General features: G+C 43.7%; 2 protein-coding genes across 15 annotated transcripts in view; one reads left to right on the plus strand and one right to left on the minus strand.

The window, feature by feature from the left end:
* RBM22 (RNA binding motif protein 22) overlaps nt 1–19,524 on the plus strand; it is an 80,671-nt gene that overhangs the window by 11,911 nt on the left and 49,236 nt on the right. For 11 of the 14 annotated variants that reach the window (XM_023754131.1, XM_023754136.1, XM_023754134.1 and 8 more), the window contains one exon: nt 3,505–3,574. In XM_023754131.1, coding sequence (XP_023609899.1) covers nt 3,505–3,574 — 70 coding nt within the window. Of the gene's footprint in view, nt 1–3,504; nt 3,575–9,447; nt 9,542–15,641; nt 15,658–19,524 lie in introns of those variants that run through there. The other 3 variants (XM_023754133.1, XM_023754140.1, XM_023754139.1) reach the window with 3 other exon arrangements.
* Nucleotides 9,668–19,524, minus strand: part of MYOZ3 (myozenin 3) — a 12,916-nt gene continuing 3,059 nt past the window's right edge. Inside the window, exons 3-6 of the mRNA XM_014456201.2 lie at nt 14,522–14,676; nt 13,353–13,482; nt 12,756–12,918; nt 9,668–9,889 (exon numbers count right to left, since the gene is read on the minus strand). Of these exons, the coding sequence (XP_014311687.1) occupies nt 9,721–9,889; nt 12,756–12,918; nt 13,353–13,482; nt 14,522–14,676 (617 nt within the window). The 3' untranslated portion in view covers nt 9,668–9,720. The remainder of the gene's footprint in view (nt 9,890–12,755; nt 12,919–13,352; nt 13,483–14,521; nt 14,677–19,524) is intronic.

Consider the following 19,524-nt stretch of genomic DNA (forward strand, 5'->3'; position numbering starts at 1 on the left):
CTATATATAAATGTAAATTGTTGCTTTAAACTTGATTTTTATCTCTGTCCACTCTGATGATAAAAAGGCCCACAGCCAGCAGGTGGTTGATAAATGGTAACTTTAAAATCATTCTCATATTATACAAGTCATTTGAAAAGGAAATGCAAAATTTACAAATCCCTTTTTCCTGAAGCCAAAATTCTATGTCATTTTTATTGAAAATATGTATTTATGGGATGGACGTACTCCATATAACACCATTGCTTCACTGGAGAATTTTTGTTTTCCTCTAGAGCAGCGGTTCTCAACCTGTGGGTCGCGACCCCTTTGGGGGTCGAACGACCCTTTCACAGGGGTCGCCTAAGATCATCGGAAAACACATATAATTACATATTGTTTTTGTGATTAATTACTATGCTTTAATTATGTTCAATTTGTAACAATAAAATACATCCTGCATATCAGATATTTACATTACGATTCATAACAGTAGCAAAATTATGAAGTAGCAATGAAAATAATTTTATGGTTGGGGGTCACCACAACATGAGGAACTATATATATTTTTTTAAAATATATTTTATTGATTTTTTTACAGAGAGGAAGGGAGAGATAGAAAGTTGGAAACATCGATGAGAGAAACATCGATCAGCTGCCTCCTGCACATCTCCCACTGGGGATGTGCCCGCAACCCAGGTACATGCCCTTGACCGGAATCGAACCTGGGACCTTTCAGTCCGCAGGCCGACGCTCTATCCACTGAGCCAAACCGGCTTCAGCGAGGAACTGTATTAAAGGGTCGCGGCATTAGGAAGGTTGAGAACCACTGCTCTAGAGGGTTTTGTGTGTTTTTTTAAAAAAGATAAAAATTAGAAACACTTCAAAAATTTGATTTTATTTCTAGGAATATAGGGTACTTTCAAATATTTTGACACCATTTTGGGTAGGGTTTTGGGTTTGTGGTTTTTTTTTTACTTTTGAGCATATAGAAGATTTTAACTTTTGTGAATAAGATATGAATCATGTAGTGTTTTAATAATTGCCAAATTTGATAGCTATATATATGCATAAGTAAATGTATGACTATCCAATCATATATTGCCTTTTTGAGACGGAAGAGATTCTAAATTTTGTGCACTGTCTGGCAATGGATATATACGTATTTTTTGAAAAGCATAAGCCAGTGTAAATTGAAGTGTAGAATAGATGCTCAATTAGTGTTTCTTAAGTCAGAATTATGAGCAATTAGATTTTGGCAAAAATAGGTGCTCACCAAACTCCATTTCTTTCTCTTCTAGGGCACACAGCTGGGGGTACACTGGTGAGAAGTAACCTTTGCCATTCCCAGACCTGGTCTGTGACAACATCTCACCCAACCCTATGAGTTCTCCCCCCCACCCCCCAATCTGCTGGTTAAATGTGCAGGACCATCTCTGGAAGGTGGCAGTCACACAGCGAAGGGAGTGGGTTTCCCTGTCACTGCCTTGAGGAGAGCACTGTTACCTGAGGATTCTGTTGTAGTAAGCCAGTGAGACCTGGGGACTTTTCTGTTACAGCAGCTAGTGTTCCTCTACTGTGATGTAGTCAAACCTGATCATAAAAAATTCTTTAAAAAACCCATTTTTGTTTATACTAAGTAATGGTTGAAACAACCTGGAGCCAGATTACCTGATTTCAAATCCTCATTTCAGCACTTCCCAGATGTGTGACCTTGGTCATGTTACTTATCTCTGTCGAATCAATGCCTCACCTTCTAACCCTTCTCACTGCCTGTATTTTGAGCTGCTCCCCTCATGGAGAAGGCTCAGAAGGAATAGCATAACAACTGAAGTGAATGCCCATGGGGAAAGAGTGATGTGGCAGATTTTTGGAAGGCAAATTATAGTGAGACATTGAACCTGAAGTAAATGGAGGTGAAAGAGGAGGGGGTCTAGAATGACCTCTGTCCCCAGGTCTCTGGCTTGATCACTGGTTAAGGTGATGTCGCAGGTTTCTTGGTAATATTTTCCCTTGCTATGCTCTATTCTTGGAAACCAATAAGCCCAGTCTAATCAGTAGGAGGGGAATTACGACCCTCCTCTTGGGGGGATTATTTATATGTATTTGGAAGTCTAAAAAAGTAAGGCTTATCCCTTTTCCCCCTTTATTGAGTCATTTATTTACATCACTGTGGATTCATGGATGTTTATTCCCTGAGGTATAATCCTGTGAGTTGCCTTTCACTCTCTTGACAGTGTCCTTTGATACACAAAAGTTTTTAATTTTGTGTGTTCATTTTTTAAAAGTGTTTCATAGGTAATTGAAAATGAGTATTCTCTAATTTGCTGGTACAGGATTCTACATTTTTATTTTGTTCAAATTTTCTATATCTTTACTCATCTGTTTGATAACTGGTCAATAATTTAAAAACTATTAAATCTTCCATTATGAATATAGGTTTATCATTATGTAAAGATCCTTTTCACAATAATACTTTTTGTCAGAAAGTCTTACTTTGCTAGTAATATGGCTAGAACACATTTCTTTTTTAAAAATTTATTTTCCTATTATAGTTGACATATATTAGTTTCAGGTGTACAACATAGTGACTAGATCACCTCAATAAGTTTAGTATCCATCTGGCACAATATATAGTTATTACAATATTATTGAATATATTCCTTATGCTGTACTTTATGTCCCCATGATTATTTTTATAACGGCAATTTGTACTTCTTAATCCCTTTCACCTTTTTTGCCCATCCACCCAAATCCCCCTCCTATTTGGTGACCATCAGTTTTTTCTCTAGCTATGAGTTTGTTTTGTTTTGTTTGTCCATTTATTTTGTTTTTTTAGATTCCACACATAAGTGAAATCATCTGGTATTTGTCTTTCTCTGTCTGACTTATTTCATTTAGCTTGGGTCGATCCACCCATTGTTGCAAATGGCAAGATTTCCTTTTTAATGGCTGAATAATATTCTGTTGTATATATGCACCACCTCTTTATTCACTTCTCTATTGATGGACACTTAGGTTGTTTCCATATCTTGGCTATTGTAAATAATGCTGCAGTGAACATAAGGGAGCATATATCTTTTTGAATTTGTGTTTTGGATTTCTTTGGATATATACCCAAGAAGTGGAATTGCTGGATTAAACGGTAGTTCTATTTTTAATTGAGGAGCCTCCATACTGCTTTCCATAGTGTCTCTACCATTTTATAATTTCACCAACAGTGTATGAGAGTAGAACACATTTCTTTTTTAAAAAATATATCTTTATTGATTTCAGGGAGAGAGAGAAACATCAATGATGAGAGAGAATGATTGGTCAGCCGCCTATTGCACACCTCCCACCAGGGATTGAGTCCGCAACGCAGGCATGTGTCCTGACCGGGAATAGTACCATGACCTCCTGGTTCATAGGTCGACGCTCAACCACTGAGCACAACTGGCTGGATAGAATACATTTCTTTGGGATGGTATTGGGCTGATTTATCCTTTTCCATTTCTTTATTTTATTTCTGTGTTATGTTTTTAGGAGTGCTGCTTGTGAACAACATGGAGCTGGAATTACTTATTATCCGATCTGTGAATCTGTCTTTAAACTGGTGAGTCCTATACATCTATATCTGTTGTGATAACTGATATGGTCGAATGTATTTATATCACTTTATTTTATTTGTCTTTGCTTCTTTTGCATCCTTTCTGCTGCCTATGAAATTGATTTCTCTGCTTACTGTTGCTTCTTAAATTCTATGCTTTCTTTCTGGATCCTTCCCAAAACAAGGTTCTTTTGTAGTTCTTGCAGGGGTAAGTGGAAAACTCTTTAATATTTCTTTGTCTGAAAATTTATTTATTTGGCTCTTCTTGAAGACTTTTTTTCATCTAAGTGTTGTTCTTTTGTAGGTAATCTAACTTTTTTATCTGGGTGCCTTTGACATTTCTCTGTGACTTTGGAGTTATATAATTTTAGTATAGTGTTTCTGAAATATGGATTTAATTTATCCTTCTCATACAGGGTGAGGACTATGTGAGTTTATGTTTTTCATCAAGTCTGAGAAACCCTCAGTCATTTTTACAATCCTTCTGGAACTCCTGGTAGTAGTGTTGAGCATTTTAATTTTATTTTCCATGTCTTTTAACTTTTTCTCTCATGTTTTCCATTTCTTTACTTCTCTGTGATACATTATGGGCACTTTTATTTTTTTATTTTTTAAAATCTTTATTGTTGAAAGTATGACATATGTCCCCTTTTTCCCCCATTGACCCCACTTATCCCACTCTGCCCCAGGCCTTCACCACCCTATTGGCTGTGTCCATGGGTTATGCATATATGCATACAAGTTCAGATGTATCATTGCCAAATATGTTCTACCATACTGTGGGCTCCCTTTTCGTTTTCTTTTGCTGTGCAGAAGCTTTTTATTTTGATGTAGTCCAATTTGTTTATTTTCTCCTTAGTTTTCTTTGCCCTAGGAGATAGATCCATAAACATATTGCTACAAAAGATGCCTGAGATTTTGCTGCCTATGGTTTCTTCTGGGATTTTTATGGTTTCACCACTTACATTTAAGTCTTTTATCCATTTTGAGTTTACTCTTGTGTATAGTGTTAGTTGGTGGTCTAGTTTCATTTTTTTTTGCATGTATCTGTCCAATTTTCCCAACACCATTTATTGAAGAGGCTGTCTTGATTCCATTGTATGTTCTTGCCTCCTTTGTCAAATATTGAGTGTAATGCCTTGGGTTGATTTCTGGGGTCTCTTTCGGGGGGCGGGGGGGAGCGGGCCTAAGCCGGCAGGCGGACATCCCTCTCGCAGTCTGGGACCCCTCGCTCCTTACCGCCTGCCTGCTCGCTGCTCCTGACCGCTTGGCTCACTGCTCCTTAGTGCTGCTGTGGAAGCTGGAGAGGCTCCTGCCTCTGCCACAGTGAGCTGGCTTCTGGCTAAGCAGCGCTCCCCCTGTGGGAGCACACTGACCACCATAGTGACCAGTCATTCTGGTTGTTCTGCCGTAAGGGTCGCTTAGGCTTTTATTATATAGATATGCCTGTCCTTGTGCCAGTGCCAGGCTGTTTTGATTATGGTGGCTTTGTAGTAAAACTTGATTATCTGGTATTGTGATTCCTCCAACTTTGTTCTTTCTCAAGATTGCTGCAGCTATTCAGGGTCTTTTTTGATTCCATATAAATTTTTGGAGTATTTGTTCTAGCAAATATGTTGTTGGTATTTTATTTTATTTTTTTTATTTTTTATATTTTTATTGATTTTTTTTTTTTTTACAGAGAGGAAGGGAGAGGGATAGAGAGTTAGAAACATCAATGAGAGAGAAACATCGATCCGCTGCCTCCTGCACACTCCTCACTGGGGATGTGCCCGCAACCAAGGCACATGCCCTTGGCCGGAATCGAACCCGGGACCCTTCAGTCTGCAGGCCGACGCTCTATCCATTGAGCCAAACCGGTCAGGGCTGTTGTTGGTATTTTAATGGGGATTACATATAATCTGTAGATTGCCTTGGGTAGTATGGATACTTTAATGATGTCAATTCTACCAGTCCATGAATACCATATATTCTTACACTTGTTTATATCTTCCTCTATCTCTTTTTCAACGAAGTCCTGTAGTTTTTCAAGTACAAGTCTTTTACCTCTTTGGTTAAGTTTATTTCTAAGTATCTTAATTTTATTTTATTTTTTGCAATGGTAAATGGGATTGTTTGTTTAGTTTCTCTTTCTGAGAATTCATTATTGGTGTATAAAAAAACTATCAATTTTTGGGTGTTGATTTTGTATCCTGCTACATTGGCAAATTCATTTCTTAAATCTAGTAGTTTTTTGGTGGAGTCTTTGGGGTTTTCAATATACAATATCATGTCATCGGCGAATAATGAGAGTTTTACTTCCTCCGTTCCAATTTGGATGCCTTTTATTTCTTCTTCTTATCTGATCGTTGTGGCTAGAACTTCTAGTACTATGTTGAATAAGAGTGGTGAAGCAGACATCCCTGTCTTGTTCTTTTTCTTAGGGGAAATGGTTTTAGTTTTTGCCCATTGAGTATGATGTTGGCTGTAGTTTTGTCATATATGGCCTTTATTATGATGAGATATGCTCCCTCTATTCCCACTTTGCTGAGCGTTTTTATCAAAAATGGGTGTTGGATTTTGTCGAATGCTTTTTCTGCATCTATTGATATGATCATGTGATTTTTGTCTTTCAATTTGTTCATGTGATATATCACGTTCATTGATTTTCGAATATTGTACCAGCCTTGCATCCTGGAATAAATCCCCTTTGGTCCTGGTGTATGACCTTTTTAATATATTGCTGGATCCAATTTGCTAATATTTTGTTGAGGATTTTAGCATCTATGTTCATCAGGGATATTGGCCTGTAATTCTCTTTCTTTATATAGTGTTTTTATCTGGTTTTGAAAGTAGGATAATGCTGGCTTCATAAAAAGCTTGGAAGTGTTCCCCCCTCTTGGATTTTTTGGAATAGTTTGAGGAGGATAGGTGTTAGTTCTTCTTTGAATATTTAGTAAAACTCCTCTGTGAATGCATCCAGACCAGGGCTTTTGTTTGCTGGGACTTTTTTGATTACTGCTTCTATTTCATCAGTTGTTATTGGCCTATTCAGGTTTTCTGATTCTTCCTGATTTGATTTGGGAGATTGTATTTTTCTAAGAATTTGTCCATTTCATCCCATTGTGGGGGTTTGCAAATTCTTCAAGTATATTTAATGCTGATTTTAGTTCACTAATTCTTCGTGTTCATCTAATCTGCTACTAATCTATTAACTTTTTTAAAAGGAGGGATTATTTTAGTAAAATATAACATATGTACAGAAAAGTGCATAAAACACAAATTTACAACTAAATTAAGTATTTTAAAGTCAATGTCTGTGTCACAATCATAGAAATAGAAAATGTCCAGCTCTCACAGAAGTTTGTCCTTTCACAAGCACAACCCTTTCTTTCCCCCAAAGTTACCACTACCCTGACTTTATTTAACACTGCCTTGCATCACTAAACATATGCATATGGACCTGTCTCCCTTTGCTTACCACTTTATTTCTGAAATGTCTCTGTATTGCTGCATGGAACTGTAGTTCATTCATGTTTAGGGCTGCTATGTCTAATGTCAGGTTCCCAATGCTTTGGCTGGTCTCGGTCCTTTTCATTTCCATATCACTATGATTTCATTTACATAAAGAACAAAACAGGCAAAAGTATTGGGTTTTATATGAAGGGTTTTGGGCCCTTAAATTACATGAAAGGTTAATGACATGGCTTTTTCAGGATCCACATTTTACTTATTGTTGAATAAAGAAGCAAAATACAATATAATACAGTATGATCCCATGAAAACAAAAACATGTCTTTGCACTTACGCAGCTATACACTGTACATATTTATCTCTTCAAATAATCCTAGAATTCTAGAAGCACCAAGCTGCTACCAGTGGTTACCTATGGTATGTGGGAATGGGGCAGGGTGCAGGAGGGCGGGAAGGTCTGTGTTGTAGGGGAGGAGCTATGTGGGCAGATACCTTCACATTTTACTTTTTCCTTTATTTGTTTGTATATTAATCTTTACAGTAAGAATTCTTTCTTTTTTTTAAAACAACATCAGTGAAAGTCATATTATCGAAAGAAGAAAGGAATGAGGATTTGCTTTGGATGTAGCAGGCTCCCCATCAGGCTCTTGTCAGCTGTGCTGTGGTGGCTGCCATTACCCTCCAGAGCACGGCAGAGCCAACCTAAGGTGGTCGTAATGCTCTTCTTTGTTTAGGACACTTTAATGGTTGGTTTTCAGCGCATGGAAACATGGCTTTAAACAGTAGTGCCCAAATTCAAGACACATTGATTGCAAACAATTCTAAGAGTCAGACTGCTGCCCCTTGAGACTGTGTGGGACACAGGGAAAGTCCAGAGCAGAAGGTAAAGGTAACCGCTGTCCCACATGCCCTGGGAACCAGATGGATTCCTGGCCTTCTCATCTCCTCAAGAGAAATGGGGTCGGGGAAGAGGCGGGTGGAAGCAAGGGGAAGAGGTGATTCATGGGCCAAGGGAGCCTGCAGTGATCAGAGGCTTCCTTCCCTCCAGTCTCATCCTAGGCCTGCTTCTCAAGCTGCATCCACTGCAAGATCATCTCTTCAGTTCAGAGCAGTAGTTGCATGAAGTCTAATGATCTAGCGCTCATTATGTATGTGTCCATCATTGTGCTCGCAACAACCCCTTACAGGGGCTACTATTCTTGTCCTCATCTTACAGGTGAGAAACAGAGGCCCACAGGGGAGAAATGGCTGGAAGTGGCAATTAGAACCATCCCATTCAGTCTGACTTCCCAGCCTGCACTCTTAACCTCTAAACTCTAAGGCAGGGCACTATTAAGAGGTGATTCCAGAGTGAGCGGGCAATGGGTTGGCCACCCAGTACAAAAAGACATCCACTGGAATAGGACAGTATCTATTTTGGCTCTGTCCCTGGACAAGCCCTTTTCTCCTTTTGAGCCTGGATATTCACATCTGTAAAATGGGACAATACTTTTTTTTAGGGTTGTACTGAATTTTAGAAATTGGATGTATAGAGAACCTCCTAGCAGCTGAAGCACTGAGGCATCCAATAAAAAGCCGCCATCATCATCACCACATCCTCATTACCACTTGAACTAAGGCATTCCTTTCTCTCCTCTTCCTAGTGAGCCAGAGTAGAGCCCTGAATGACTCCAATAGGAAACTAGGCAAGATCTACCCAAGGCCTGCTCAGAGTGGTGAGCAGAAGGAGGTGGGAAGGAGTCTTTACAGGTTCTCCACTTTGCACCTGTCCTGCAAGGTGCCCAGGGAGGTGTCCCTTCTTCCCATCCCCGTGGCCACCTCCCTAGTTCAGGCCTTGCTCCTGGAAGGCTTCCTGACTCCAATCTGTGCCCACATAGCAACCACTGAGACCCTTGACTCCCCAGCTTAAGAACCTTCCCCATTTTCTTACTGCAGCTTACCCCAACCTGGCCTTCTAAGGCAGCCTTTCGGACCTCACGGACCATCGGTTGGCGACGCTGTTCCAAAGGTTTCCTTAAACCAGCAGTCACCAACCTTTTGGACCTCGCAAACCACCAGTGGTCCGCAGACCACCGGTTGGCGACCACTGTTCCAAGGAGTCACCGACTGCTTAAACACAGGCTCTCCCTGCTCCGGAACACCCTGCCCTATGGCAGTTCTCCACCTTTCCAGCTTACCCTGGTCCACTGGCTAAGAGTGCCTCCCCTGGAGCACACCCTCTTCCCTTAATTGACTCTTACTCCTCCTCTGAAGTCCTGTTCAAATCCCCTGGAATTGATCCCCCTCTCCCCCACCCACACACACACCCAGGGTTCAAGATGCCCTCCCCTGCCTCACTACATTTTGTTTTTCAGGTGCTTTAGGAAAAATTAAGATAATTTACTGCTTTATAAATCTGTCTTCCCTACTATCTTTTCCTACTCTAGGTCAGGGACCAGACTCCTCTGCATGGAGCTGTCACAATGTCTAGCACATAGTAGGTGCTTAGTAAATGTTAGAGCATGAATAAAGACAACAGCATCTCAGTAAAAGGAAAAACTTTCTAAACCCCATTATCTGTGAACTACCGAACTTTGTGACCTTTGAGGCCATTTGCAATAGGTTTTGTGTGAAGGCCCTTTGTAAACTGTGAAGTGCAGTCCACAAATCTTGGCTCCTGGTATTCCCCAAACTCTGAGACCGGGGACTGGAGGCTGGGGCTACAGGTCCTCAGACTCTGGGAGGTTGCGGACCCAGCCCTGGGCCACTCTGTTGAAATTGGGTCTGAGGCGGAGAAGTTCCAAGCCACTGGTGAGCTCTGGGAGGAAGGGGGTGCCTGTCCTGGACGTGGTCTCCCCCACCAGGGGTCCTCCAAACGGCACGGGGGTCCTAGGGGAAGAAGAGCAGCAGGAGAGGTGGGCTGGGAAGGAACACGATGGCAGCACACTGACATACGGGTCTAGGTGGGGCCTCTCCCTGCCTCTCTCTGGGACTCAGTTTTCCCTTCTGTACAGCAAGGCTTTGCACTACCTTTAACAGGTTTCTCTAGCTCTGCCCCTAGTTGGGATGGCTTGTTGCTTAGAAACTGGAGCCAAGTTTTCAGAGTTGGGATTGGCTTGTCCTAAGCAGAACTCTAGGTTCTCCATAAGCAAGCTCCAGAAGGCAGCAGAGTTGGAACAGGGTGTTTCCTTTGTCTTTTCATCTCTCCTCAGAGAAACATGCCACAAACTGAAGTAAAAGGGGAGGCTGAGAAAGAGCACTGAGGATCAGGGAAGTGCAGATTACAACAGACCTGCGTTTCTAACCATAAGACTGGCAAAAAGAAATGATTGGATAACGGGGCAGAGCTTCACTCATATACTACTGTTTGGAGGGCACACTGGTGCCGCTCCATTGGAGGATAGTTTAGCAGGATCATTTTAATCTGAAAATATGCAAATTCTGCCATCCAGCAACTCTACCTGTAAGCATATGGCTTCGGGAAGCGCATGCACATACGCACAAGGAAGCAGATACGAGCAGGGATTAGTGACAAGCCAGAAACAACCCAGGGTCCATTGGCAGAGGAACGGACACAACAGAAGTAGTGTAGTCACATGATGGAATATTATACAGGAGCTCAAAAGGAATTAAAAGATCAATATAAAGTAGGGTAGATTTTAAAAGCGAATGTTGAGTGAAAAAAGCAAGCAAGTTACAAAAAGATGCAAAGTATTAAAACACATGTATACACACAAAACAATGCTATATCCCCTATTGGTATGTGGCTGCTCTTAGAAATGTTCTGAAAACTTACACACCAACCTGACAACAGTGTTACCTTTGGAAAGGAAACTGGGATTGAGGACAAAGAAACCCTTCTTTTGTAGTTGCATAGTTAGTTTTTAAGAGAATGTAAGTATGTGACTTTAAAACTATTCTTTAATTTTAAGAGAAATAAAAAGCATTGATCATGTGCTGTTTTCTCCACAAGCTGGGCTCAATGGGAAGAGGAGAGTGCTTGCCCCTGGGGTGGAAAGGCAAAACTTGGGCCAGGGCCTGGGTTCCAGCCGAGATAGGGTTTCTGCTTGGACTACCCCAGCTGTGGCAGCAACAGCCAGGCCCCCTAGGGACAGGCTGGGATGTTTCCAAGCCAATGCAAGCCTCACAATTGGACCCTTGACTAGGAGCCCAGAGACCTGGCTCCTGAGCACAGCTTGGCCACCAACACTGCTGTTCCTCCTCAGTCTGCCTCAGTTGGCCCTTCTGCCCCAGAAGGATCTAGGTTCAGGGCTCCCTAAGACGCTTCTGCTGGTGAGAATGTGCCTGTCTGTCATACCTGAGGTTTAGATGGATGGGGCTGCAACCTGAGCTGGCCAGCCTGGAAGCTGGCTGTCAGGACTGAATGTCTGCTGAGGGTTTTAAATAGCTGGGCAGGCAGGGTCTGACGGCCCCAGGAGGTGAGAGAGCACAGGCCTGGCTGGCGAGAGACCCCAGAACATCTGCCAATGGCTCATGGCTCACACAACACCCGTTGGGTATAATTCTTTCCATCAAGGCCCTCCCTGACTTAGAGGGCAGTCACATGCCACCTCAGCAGTCTCCTTTCAAAGCTCATCACCCCCAGTTCCTTCAGCTCTTCCTCAGGGGGCCTGGTCTCCAGGCCCTGGCGCCACCCATCAATTTTTGTCAGACAGACATAGTCTCCACGTGTGGTCTGAGCAGATGCCAGAAGAGCTGGACTGTGGCCTCCTCTCCACGGACCCTCCATTTTCACACTTACTGTGGTCCAAGCCAGAGGAGCATTTTTCAGAAATAGCATCAGTCTGAGGAAGCCAATTGCAATTGAAATCTATCCCCCAGCCCAAGGTCTTCCTCCAGTGCCAAGCTCCTGTCTTGATCCCTACGATTTGTTTCTGAGCCCTCAGGGCAGAATGTTAAATATATCCTTTTATTCCCCATTAGCTTTTCCAACTATCATTTCAACCTGTAAATAATAATGATAATAATAGCAGCTCTTGTTTATTGAGAGCTTATTGCTTGCCAGAAACTTTGGCTATGGCTTCTTATGTGATCCTCACAACAATCTTATGAAGTAGGTACAATAATAGTCTCATTTTACAGATGGGAAATGGAGGCTCAGAGAGGTTAAGTCACTTTCCCAAGGTCACACAGTCAGATAAGGAATCTGCATTTAAGCCCACGTTGAGGCCCCATGCTGTAAACAGTATAAACCACTCCTCTGTGACCCTCATCTCCAGTGTTCGTCTCATTGCTACTCCCTGCTTTGGTGCAGCCTCAAAGCCACTTCCTAGGCATTGATGAAAATGAGGAACAGGCTGCGCTATCTAGGACGGGTGAGATCTGGGGGTCCCACCCAGGAAGGACGCATACCTCTATGAGCATCAAAGAGGGGGCACACAGTAGTGATGGAGAACAAGAAACCAAGCTCTGGGGACAGCCCAGACTTGGACCCCAGCCCTGCCCTGCATGTTCTTGTTTTGGGACTTTGGGCAGGTTGCTGATATTTCTGAACAGGTCTCTTCACAGGCAGAATCCTGTTGTGGGGAGGATCCAATGAGATGTGTGGCACAGTCCCTGTACATTTATTGAGGACCTACTATGTGCTGAGGCCAAGCGCTCAATAAATGTGTATGACGTGTTCAGATACAGCCTGGCATGTAGAAAGTGCTCAGGAAATTCAGCTACTGCTGTGGTTATGATTGGCACCTGTGCACCCTCCCGCTCTCTCCCCAAGCTGCCCACCCTGCCTTACTTGTTGAAATTTCGATACTGTGCAGGGCTGGGGGTGTGACTTCGGCCATTGCTCTGGTAGTCCCGGTAGCTGACAAACTCCTGCCATGGGCAGTGGTAGCCCTTGGGGATGACCGTGTGGTTGAACTTCTCTGGCGGGATGCTCTTGAGTGGCTCGGCATAGCCTGGAGGTGAGCAGGGCATGTGGGTTCCTTTCTCCCTGGGCCCCCACACCCACACCCACCTCAGAAAGGGGTTGGGGGAGGGAAGACCGAAGGTGGGAAAGGGGAGTGTATATGGGGTGTGGCAGGGAGGGTAATGCCAAAAGTTATTCCCTCAAAAGGTAACCTTCCTCATCCCTGGGAACAAGGAGGATTGGAGTAGGGGAATTACCAGTTGAGGTTCAGCTTCTAATCTTGACTTGCTGTGTGATCTGGGGTGCGTTGCTGCTCCTCTTGGGTTAGGTCCATGGAGGGGTGTGTGTGTTTGGATAGGGAAGGGGGTGGACTAGATGCTCTGGGCTCTCTTCCTGCCCCACTGTGGAGCAGCGTGCCCACACTCTGATTCCTACCCCATAACCCTGCCCTTCTTCTTGGTCCAGATTGGGGAGGCCACTCACCTGGTGCCAGGGCGCTGGGGCTAGGGGCGCGCTTCACCCGGGAAGCTTCAGGCTGGGCATCCTCAGGGTCCCCGGCTGGGAAGATGTGGAGCTCTGAGTGGCAGTTCTGCAACTCCAGGCTGTTGGCAACCTGGGCAATGGATAGCCTTGATATTGCAGACACCATCACCCAGCGTCCCCTCTTGTGGGATCTCCCTCCACACTCACTGTCCCTGGTTCTGCTGTTCCAAGTCACCATCCCCTAGGTGCTCTTCCAGCCACCGTCTGGGAGTGGGAGTGAGGGGTGGGCAAGGGGCCAGGGATCACCCTCCACAAAAAAGAGGGGCACATAATCCTAGCACCTACCTCCTGGAGATGTTGGGGGGAGGGTTATGAGTGAATTGTGCAGTGCCCTAAACCCAGTGCCCAGGACAGAGATACTTTGTATATAGTTGCTACTATAATATCAACCCTGGGCAAATAACCTCCCTGAACCTCAGTTTCCCTCTCTGTGAAATGGAGATGATGATAATCTCACTTTTTGAGCGAAAAATGAGCTGGTAACATTTAAGTTCTTAGCTACCTGTGTCTTAGATACATAGCAAAGGTAAGTGTTTGTTATCCTCATTATTCTGCCATAAAACTCAGTTGCCTCCTGTCTCATCCAGAAATTGGGTGGAGTACGGATGAGATGCCCCTGCGTTCATTAGGGTGGCCGAAACTGCCTGCTGCCTTTTTGAAGCCTGAGGATAAGCATCCTTGCCTCCGTTCTCTACCAGCTGACTGGTCTGCGGTCTTGTCCTTCTTCCAGTGGGAAGCAGAGAAAGGGGCATTCTGTGTTTTCCATCTTAGATCAGGTCGAATCTAAATTTAGCTTGCTGCAAATTCAGCCCAGCACACATGACTATTTTTCAGCACTATTGGTAGGAGCTGGAGCCCCCTCACTCTGCAGCTCCCCCTGCCCACTCCATGTTATATTTTGTCTTGGGAGAGAGATGTGCATTGAAGACAAAACTTCTAGGTTCACACAGCAAGGCAGGGGGTCAGTCTGATGGGAATGTCACAGCCCTCTCTAGCTGGAGCTTGAGGGACTGCCCAGGTGCCAGAGGTCCTCACCTGGCTATTTGGTTTTAGGCAAACCACTGGCCTCTCTGGGCCTCAGTTTCCCTATGAGCACAATGGGGTCTTACCTCCCGCTGGCTGGCAGCAAGCTCAAAGGTGAATTTCTGCACACGGCGCTGTCTCTTCTGGAAGAGGAGGGATCCTCGATTGTTGCGTAGTGATAGCTCCTCCATCATTAAGTCCTGGGGCATGCTCAGCTTCTTGCCCAGGTCCAGCAAAGGGACTGCAGGGAGAGGCCAGGCCACTCAGAGACACTTCTAAGGAGATCTCCTCATGGCACTGTCCGTGGTGTGTGAGAATGCCGGCTTCTCCCCACACTTGCCAACACTGAGTGCCATCATTCAGTGGACTCTGTCCACCTGGTGGGCAGAGGTGACACCTCAGAGTTTAATTTGCATGTGTCTGACAGTGAAATGAGCATCGTTTCAGATGTCCTTTGGCCATTTGTATTTACTTATTCCATGGATTTCCTGTGCAGCTCTTTGCCCACAGCGGTGGAAGTAGTGAGAAATGGCCAGTTCCTCGATATCTTTAAAGGTAAGCCCTGGGTAAGGGATACAGAAGAGAGAGGGTAGAGTGGAGGGCGACAGCAGGCTTTCTGGCCCGAGTCACTGGAAGGTTGGAGCGGCCACTCCCTGAGATGTGGAAGGTCTGGAGGAGGAGAAATTGTGGGGAGAGTTGGGAATTCAGTTTAAGATCTCCACCTTTCCAAGTGAGCAAATTTCTGTTTTATATAATGCTTCTCCATATTTAAGGCCCCCTAATTTCTTCAAAATTGGGCATATAAGGTTTAAAGAGACTTGTATGTATCCATGTGGAGAGACTCGAGTTCATGGGAGGTAACTGACCTCAGATCAAGATTGGGGCATAAGAAGAGAAATAAGTGTGATGTTTTCAATGAAGAACATCACACTTATTTCTCCTCTTATAGTTGAGACAATAGCCAGTTTATAGCCTGGGGCTCCAACATTTAGACGGAGGAATGACACAGCCCTGGAGCCTGGGAGGAGCACCCAGTGAAGCAGGAGGAAATCTAGAGCATGGTGTCCTGGAAACCAAATGATTAAAGCATTTCAAGGAAGATGGGCTGATCAACAGAGTCAGATGCTGCTGATGTGTCAAGTAAGATGAGGGCTAAATTGATGATGACATTTAGTAATGTGCCATTACTATTGGTGATCTTCACAGAAGCAGTTGCTGGGAAGTATTGGGTGTCAAAGCCTTATTGGAGAGGGTTCAAGAGAAAATGAACAGAGGAACCGTTGGGCCACACCACGAGGAAGCAATGAGCCAAATCTAGGATGTGGAACATTCTACAGGGCAACTGGCCTGGTTTCTTCAAAAGAGTGAGTGACATGGGAAAAATAAGTGGGGGTTGTTTTAGATGAAAGGAGATTTAAGGGACATAGCAACCAAATAGAAACAATGGCTCTTATTTGAATCCTCATTATAACAAAGTAGAAGATTGGAGAAAGTTGACTGAGACTGGTTATTAGACAGTATTGCTAATTTTGTTTTGTGTGCTGATAACTTTGTGGTGTGTAAGGAAATCATTTTTATGTTTTTTATGCATTCGGAAGTATTTAGAGCATGAAATGACATACTCTTTGGGATTTGCTTTGGATTCCAGGAATGAAAGGAGGGCCATGGGGATTTGCACTCTCCTTTTACGTGTTTGGAAATTGGCCTGGTAAAATGTTAGAAGAAGAGAAGGGGAAGAAAGTAGAGACAACTGCTTTGAGGAGCTGTGCTCTAGACCAGCGGTCTCCAACCCTTCCGACCTCACGGACCACCGGTTGGCGAACACTGCTCTAGACCATGGTGAAGGCAGCTGTGCAATCAGGAGGGGTTGCTTGTTTGTTTGTTTCTAAAGAGGGAGAAATAACAGCATGTTTGTTAGCTGATGGGAAAATTTGACAGTGCAATAGAGAGAGTGGAGAATTACTGAAGGAATATCTGTTCTTGAGTAAGAGAGAGGGAGGGAGGGCATCCAGTGCCCAACTAGAAGGGTTGGCTTCAGACTGGCAAGGAGAGTTCATCTATCACATCAGGATGGAAAACTGAGAAAGTGGACATAAGGCCAAGCAATGGACAGCTGTGGAGGGGGCAGCTTGCAGATGTTCTCTCTGGTGACTTCACTTTTCTCAGTGAAATAAGGTCATTAACTGAGAATGAAGATGGGGGAGGAGGCATTGAAGGGTTGAGGAGAGAGGTTGCCAAAGTTTTCTGAGAGTAGCATGGGTGGGTGAACAGGCCGGGGAGATGGACATGGTCACCAGGCAGCACTGAGGCCAGTCAGGGGCCGTGACTCATTCCGTTCAGTGGACTCCTACAGAGCCTTTTAAAAAAGGAGGTTGATGTTTTTTTCATTCTTTCAGCAGATATAGAGAGAGCACCTTCTACATGTTAGGGGCATAAAGAAATCCGCTGTAGGTTAGAAGGGGGAAAAGTACGTTTCAGAAAAATCTATATTCTAAGGTCCCACTTGTATATTTAAAAAAATAAATATATGTTCATACATGCATTGAAAAATCTGCAAGGACCATGTCTAATATTAGCAGTGATGACTTATGGGACATAGGAAGATGGAGGGCTAGAAATTGTAATTGTTTGCACTGTTATTTTTTTAAAACAAGAAAATGTACTGCACACTTAAAAATACAAAAAAAAGAAAGAAACAAAAACATAAAAAACAAATACATAACAAAAAGTCTCCTGGCATTATATTCTCAAATATTATGCAGACGAACAGAGCTTAATATTTTTTTAAAAAAAGAAAAGAAAAAAAGCTATAGACAAAACCTATTTCACTAAGCAATTCTGGCATTCATTCTTGGGGAGAAAAATGGAATAAATATGCCGAAGATATAAGTACAAGAATGTTTATTACAGTGAGGTTTCAAATTACGAAACCTGGGATCAGTCTGTGGTGGATGCTGCCAAGGTGCCCTTTATCAGTGGTTGACAGCCCACAACTGCCACCTTCTGCAAAGAACTGCCCAGGTGAACAGAAGGGGTCATGGTCCTTGCTGAAGATGGGATGAATTCTGTGGCACCCTCAGGGTCAGACTGAATCTGAGCTACAGCTGAGCCCACATCCTTGCTCAGCAATTTCCCCTGCCCTGTCCTACTTCACTTCCCTTCTCCTGAGAGTGCAACCTCAATAAGTCACTTGCTCAAGAATCCTCAGGCTCTGCTCCTAAGGGTTCCACCCTGAGACGAGCCTTCATGACACCATTTGAAGGTTTGTATGAGTATAAATATATATAACATATGACATGCTAGGGAAGCAGGGGGAGGTGGTGAGGATGGAAAGGAGTCTGTGGTATGCTGCTAAGTGAAAAGAAATTTAAGTTGAAGAACACAGTGTATAGTCTTTAGACCACACGTGTGTATTTGCATTTATATAAATATGTTTATATATGAACAGAAAAAGGATTGACACAAATATTAGAACATTGGTTATCTCCAGATGGTTCTACTAGAAGGAACTTTCACTTTCAAAGTCCTTCATGTCTGTTTTGTCTGAATATTTTCTAAAATGACTAGAGGCCCAGTGCATGGATGTGTGCACCAGTGGGGTCCCTCGGCCTGGCCTGTGGGGATCAGGCCAAAACTGGCTCCCTGACATCCCCCGAGGGGTCCCAGATTGCGAGAGGTGGTTCTTGGGTGACACAGCCCAGAATCGGGCTCCCTCCTCTCTGGTTCCGGTGCATCACCCGAGAACCACAGCTGCCAAGTCACCGCAGCTCAGCAGCTCCTGGTAGTCAGTGCGTGTCATAGCTACCAGCCAGTCGGCTGGTCAGCCGGTTGGCCGGTCGCTTAGGCTTTTATATGTATAGATGTGTTATTTGTATAACCATATAGTAAAGAAGCAGATTTGGAGTGAAATCTCGGTTATATCACCTACTAGGATGTGTGACCACTTATCTCCTCTGGGCCTCAGTTTCTCATCTGCTAAATGGTGATGATAATGTCTAATTGACAGAGTTGTTGTGGAGGTTATGTAACATAAAGCATCAAAGCTCTTAGCACAATATCTGACACATGATAAGCACACAGTAATGGTATTTTCATTATTCTTACTCTGCACTGGGTGTCTTTTGGTAGCAAAACCATGAGGTAGTTTTTGTTTTGTTTTTTTTACTTTATTTTTCTTTAGTTTCAAAATTGTCTTTAAGTAATAACCTAGCAATAGTCAACATTTTACATATTTCCAGTCTGGCATAAATGATGTGTGCCAATATTTTGGGATCAAATTAATTGCTTAGAAGAGAGAATGCATGGCCCTATTCTTCTGGTTAGAGCACCAACCAACACTTCACAAAGTTGTGTGTTTCAGCACATGAAATCATGGAATAAAAGAAAAAACTTGACTCCCACAAAAGGAGGCAAGAACACATAAAACAGGTTAAGAGGGCGACTCACATATGCTTAAGTACTTCTTAGGCAAAAACCTAGCAGTGGACTTAGGGTTTATCAGAGCTCGGCTCACTGTCCATCTGTGTCGGAATAACCCAGGTGCTGGTCTAAAAGGCAATGCATGGCCCCCTCCCCAGGTCCACTGAGTCAGAACCCCTGGGGTGGATGCTGGCAATCTGCATTTTAACCAACACCATGTCACTGTGATTGACATGAAAGTTTGAGAGGCCTGACTTAGTTGAATTTGCTTTTTTTAAATTCTTGAAATGCTCTAAAGTAAGCCAAGTAAATAGACTCCAAAATTATGCCAAGAGTTCTGAGAGGTCTTATAAAGTTGATAAACGTGTATTTTAGATGATTTATGCATTAGGATGAGTCGGTTTTTAAGTGAAATGGTTTGAGTCCAACTGGGGTAGCCTGTTCTTGCCACCTGCCCACTTTCCCCCCAACCCCTGTCTCTTGCCATGGGGACTCCGTGAGACGCAGTTTCAACAAGCAAGGACAAGCGTGTGGGGAGCTTGGGGCTGCAGTTAAGGCTGGATCTGGGATCAGAGCCCGCCGAGTTCCATTTGAGACTGAGGCAGGGACTTAGCTGGGGAACAGGCTTGGTCTAGGGCTCGCAACTGCAGCTTCTGGGTGTGAGGACAGC

This window comes from Myotis lucifugus, unplaced genomic scaffold, assembly GCF_000147115.1.
Source record: "Myotis lucifugus unplaced genomic scaffold, Myoluc2.0 scaffold_56, whole genome shotgun sequence".
In the NCBI taxonomy this organism is placed as follows: domain Eukaryota; kingdom Metazoa; phylum Chordata; class Mammalia; order Chiroptera; family Vespertilionidae; genus Myotis; species Myotis lucifugus.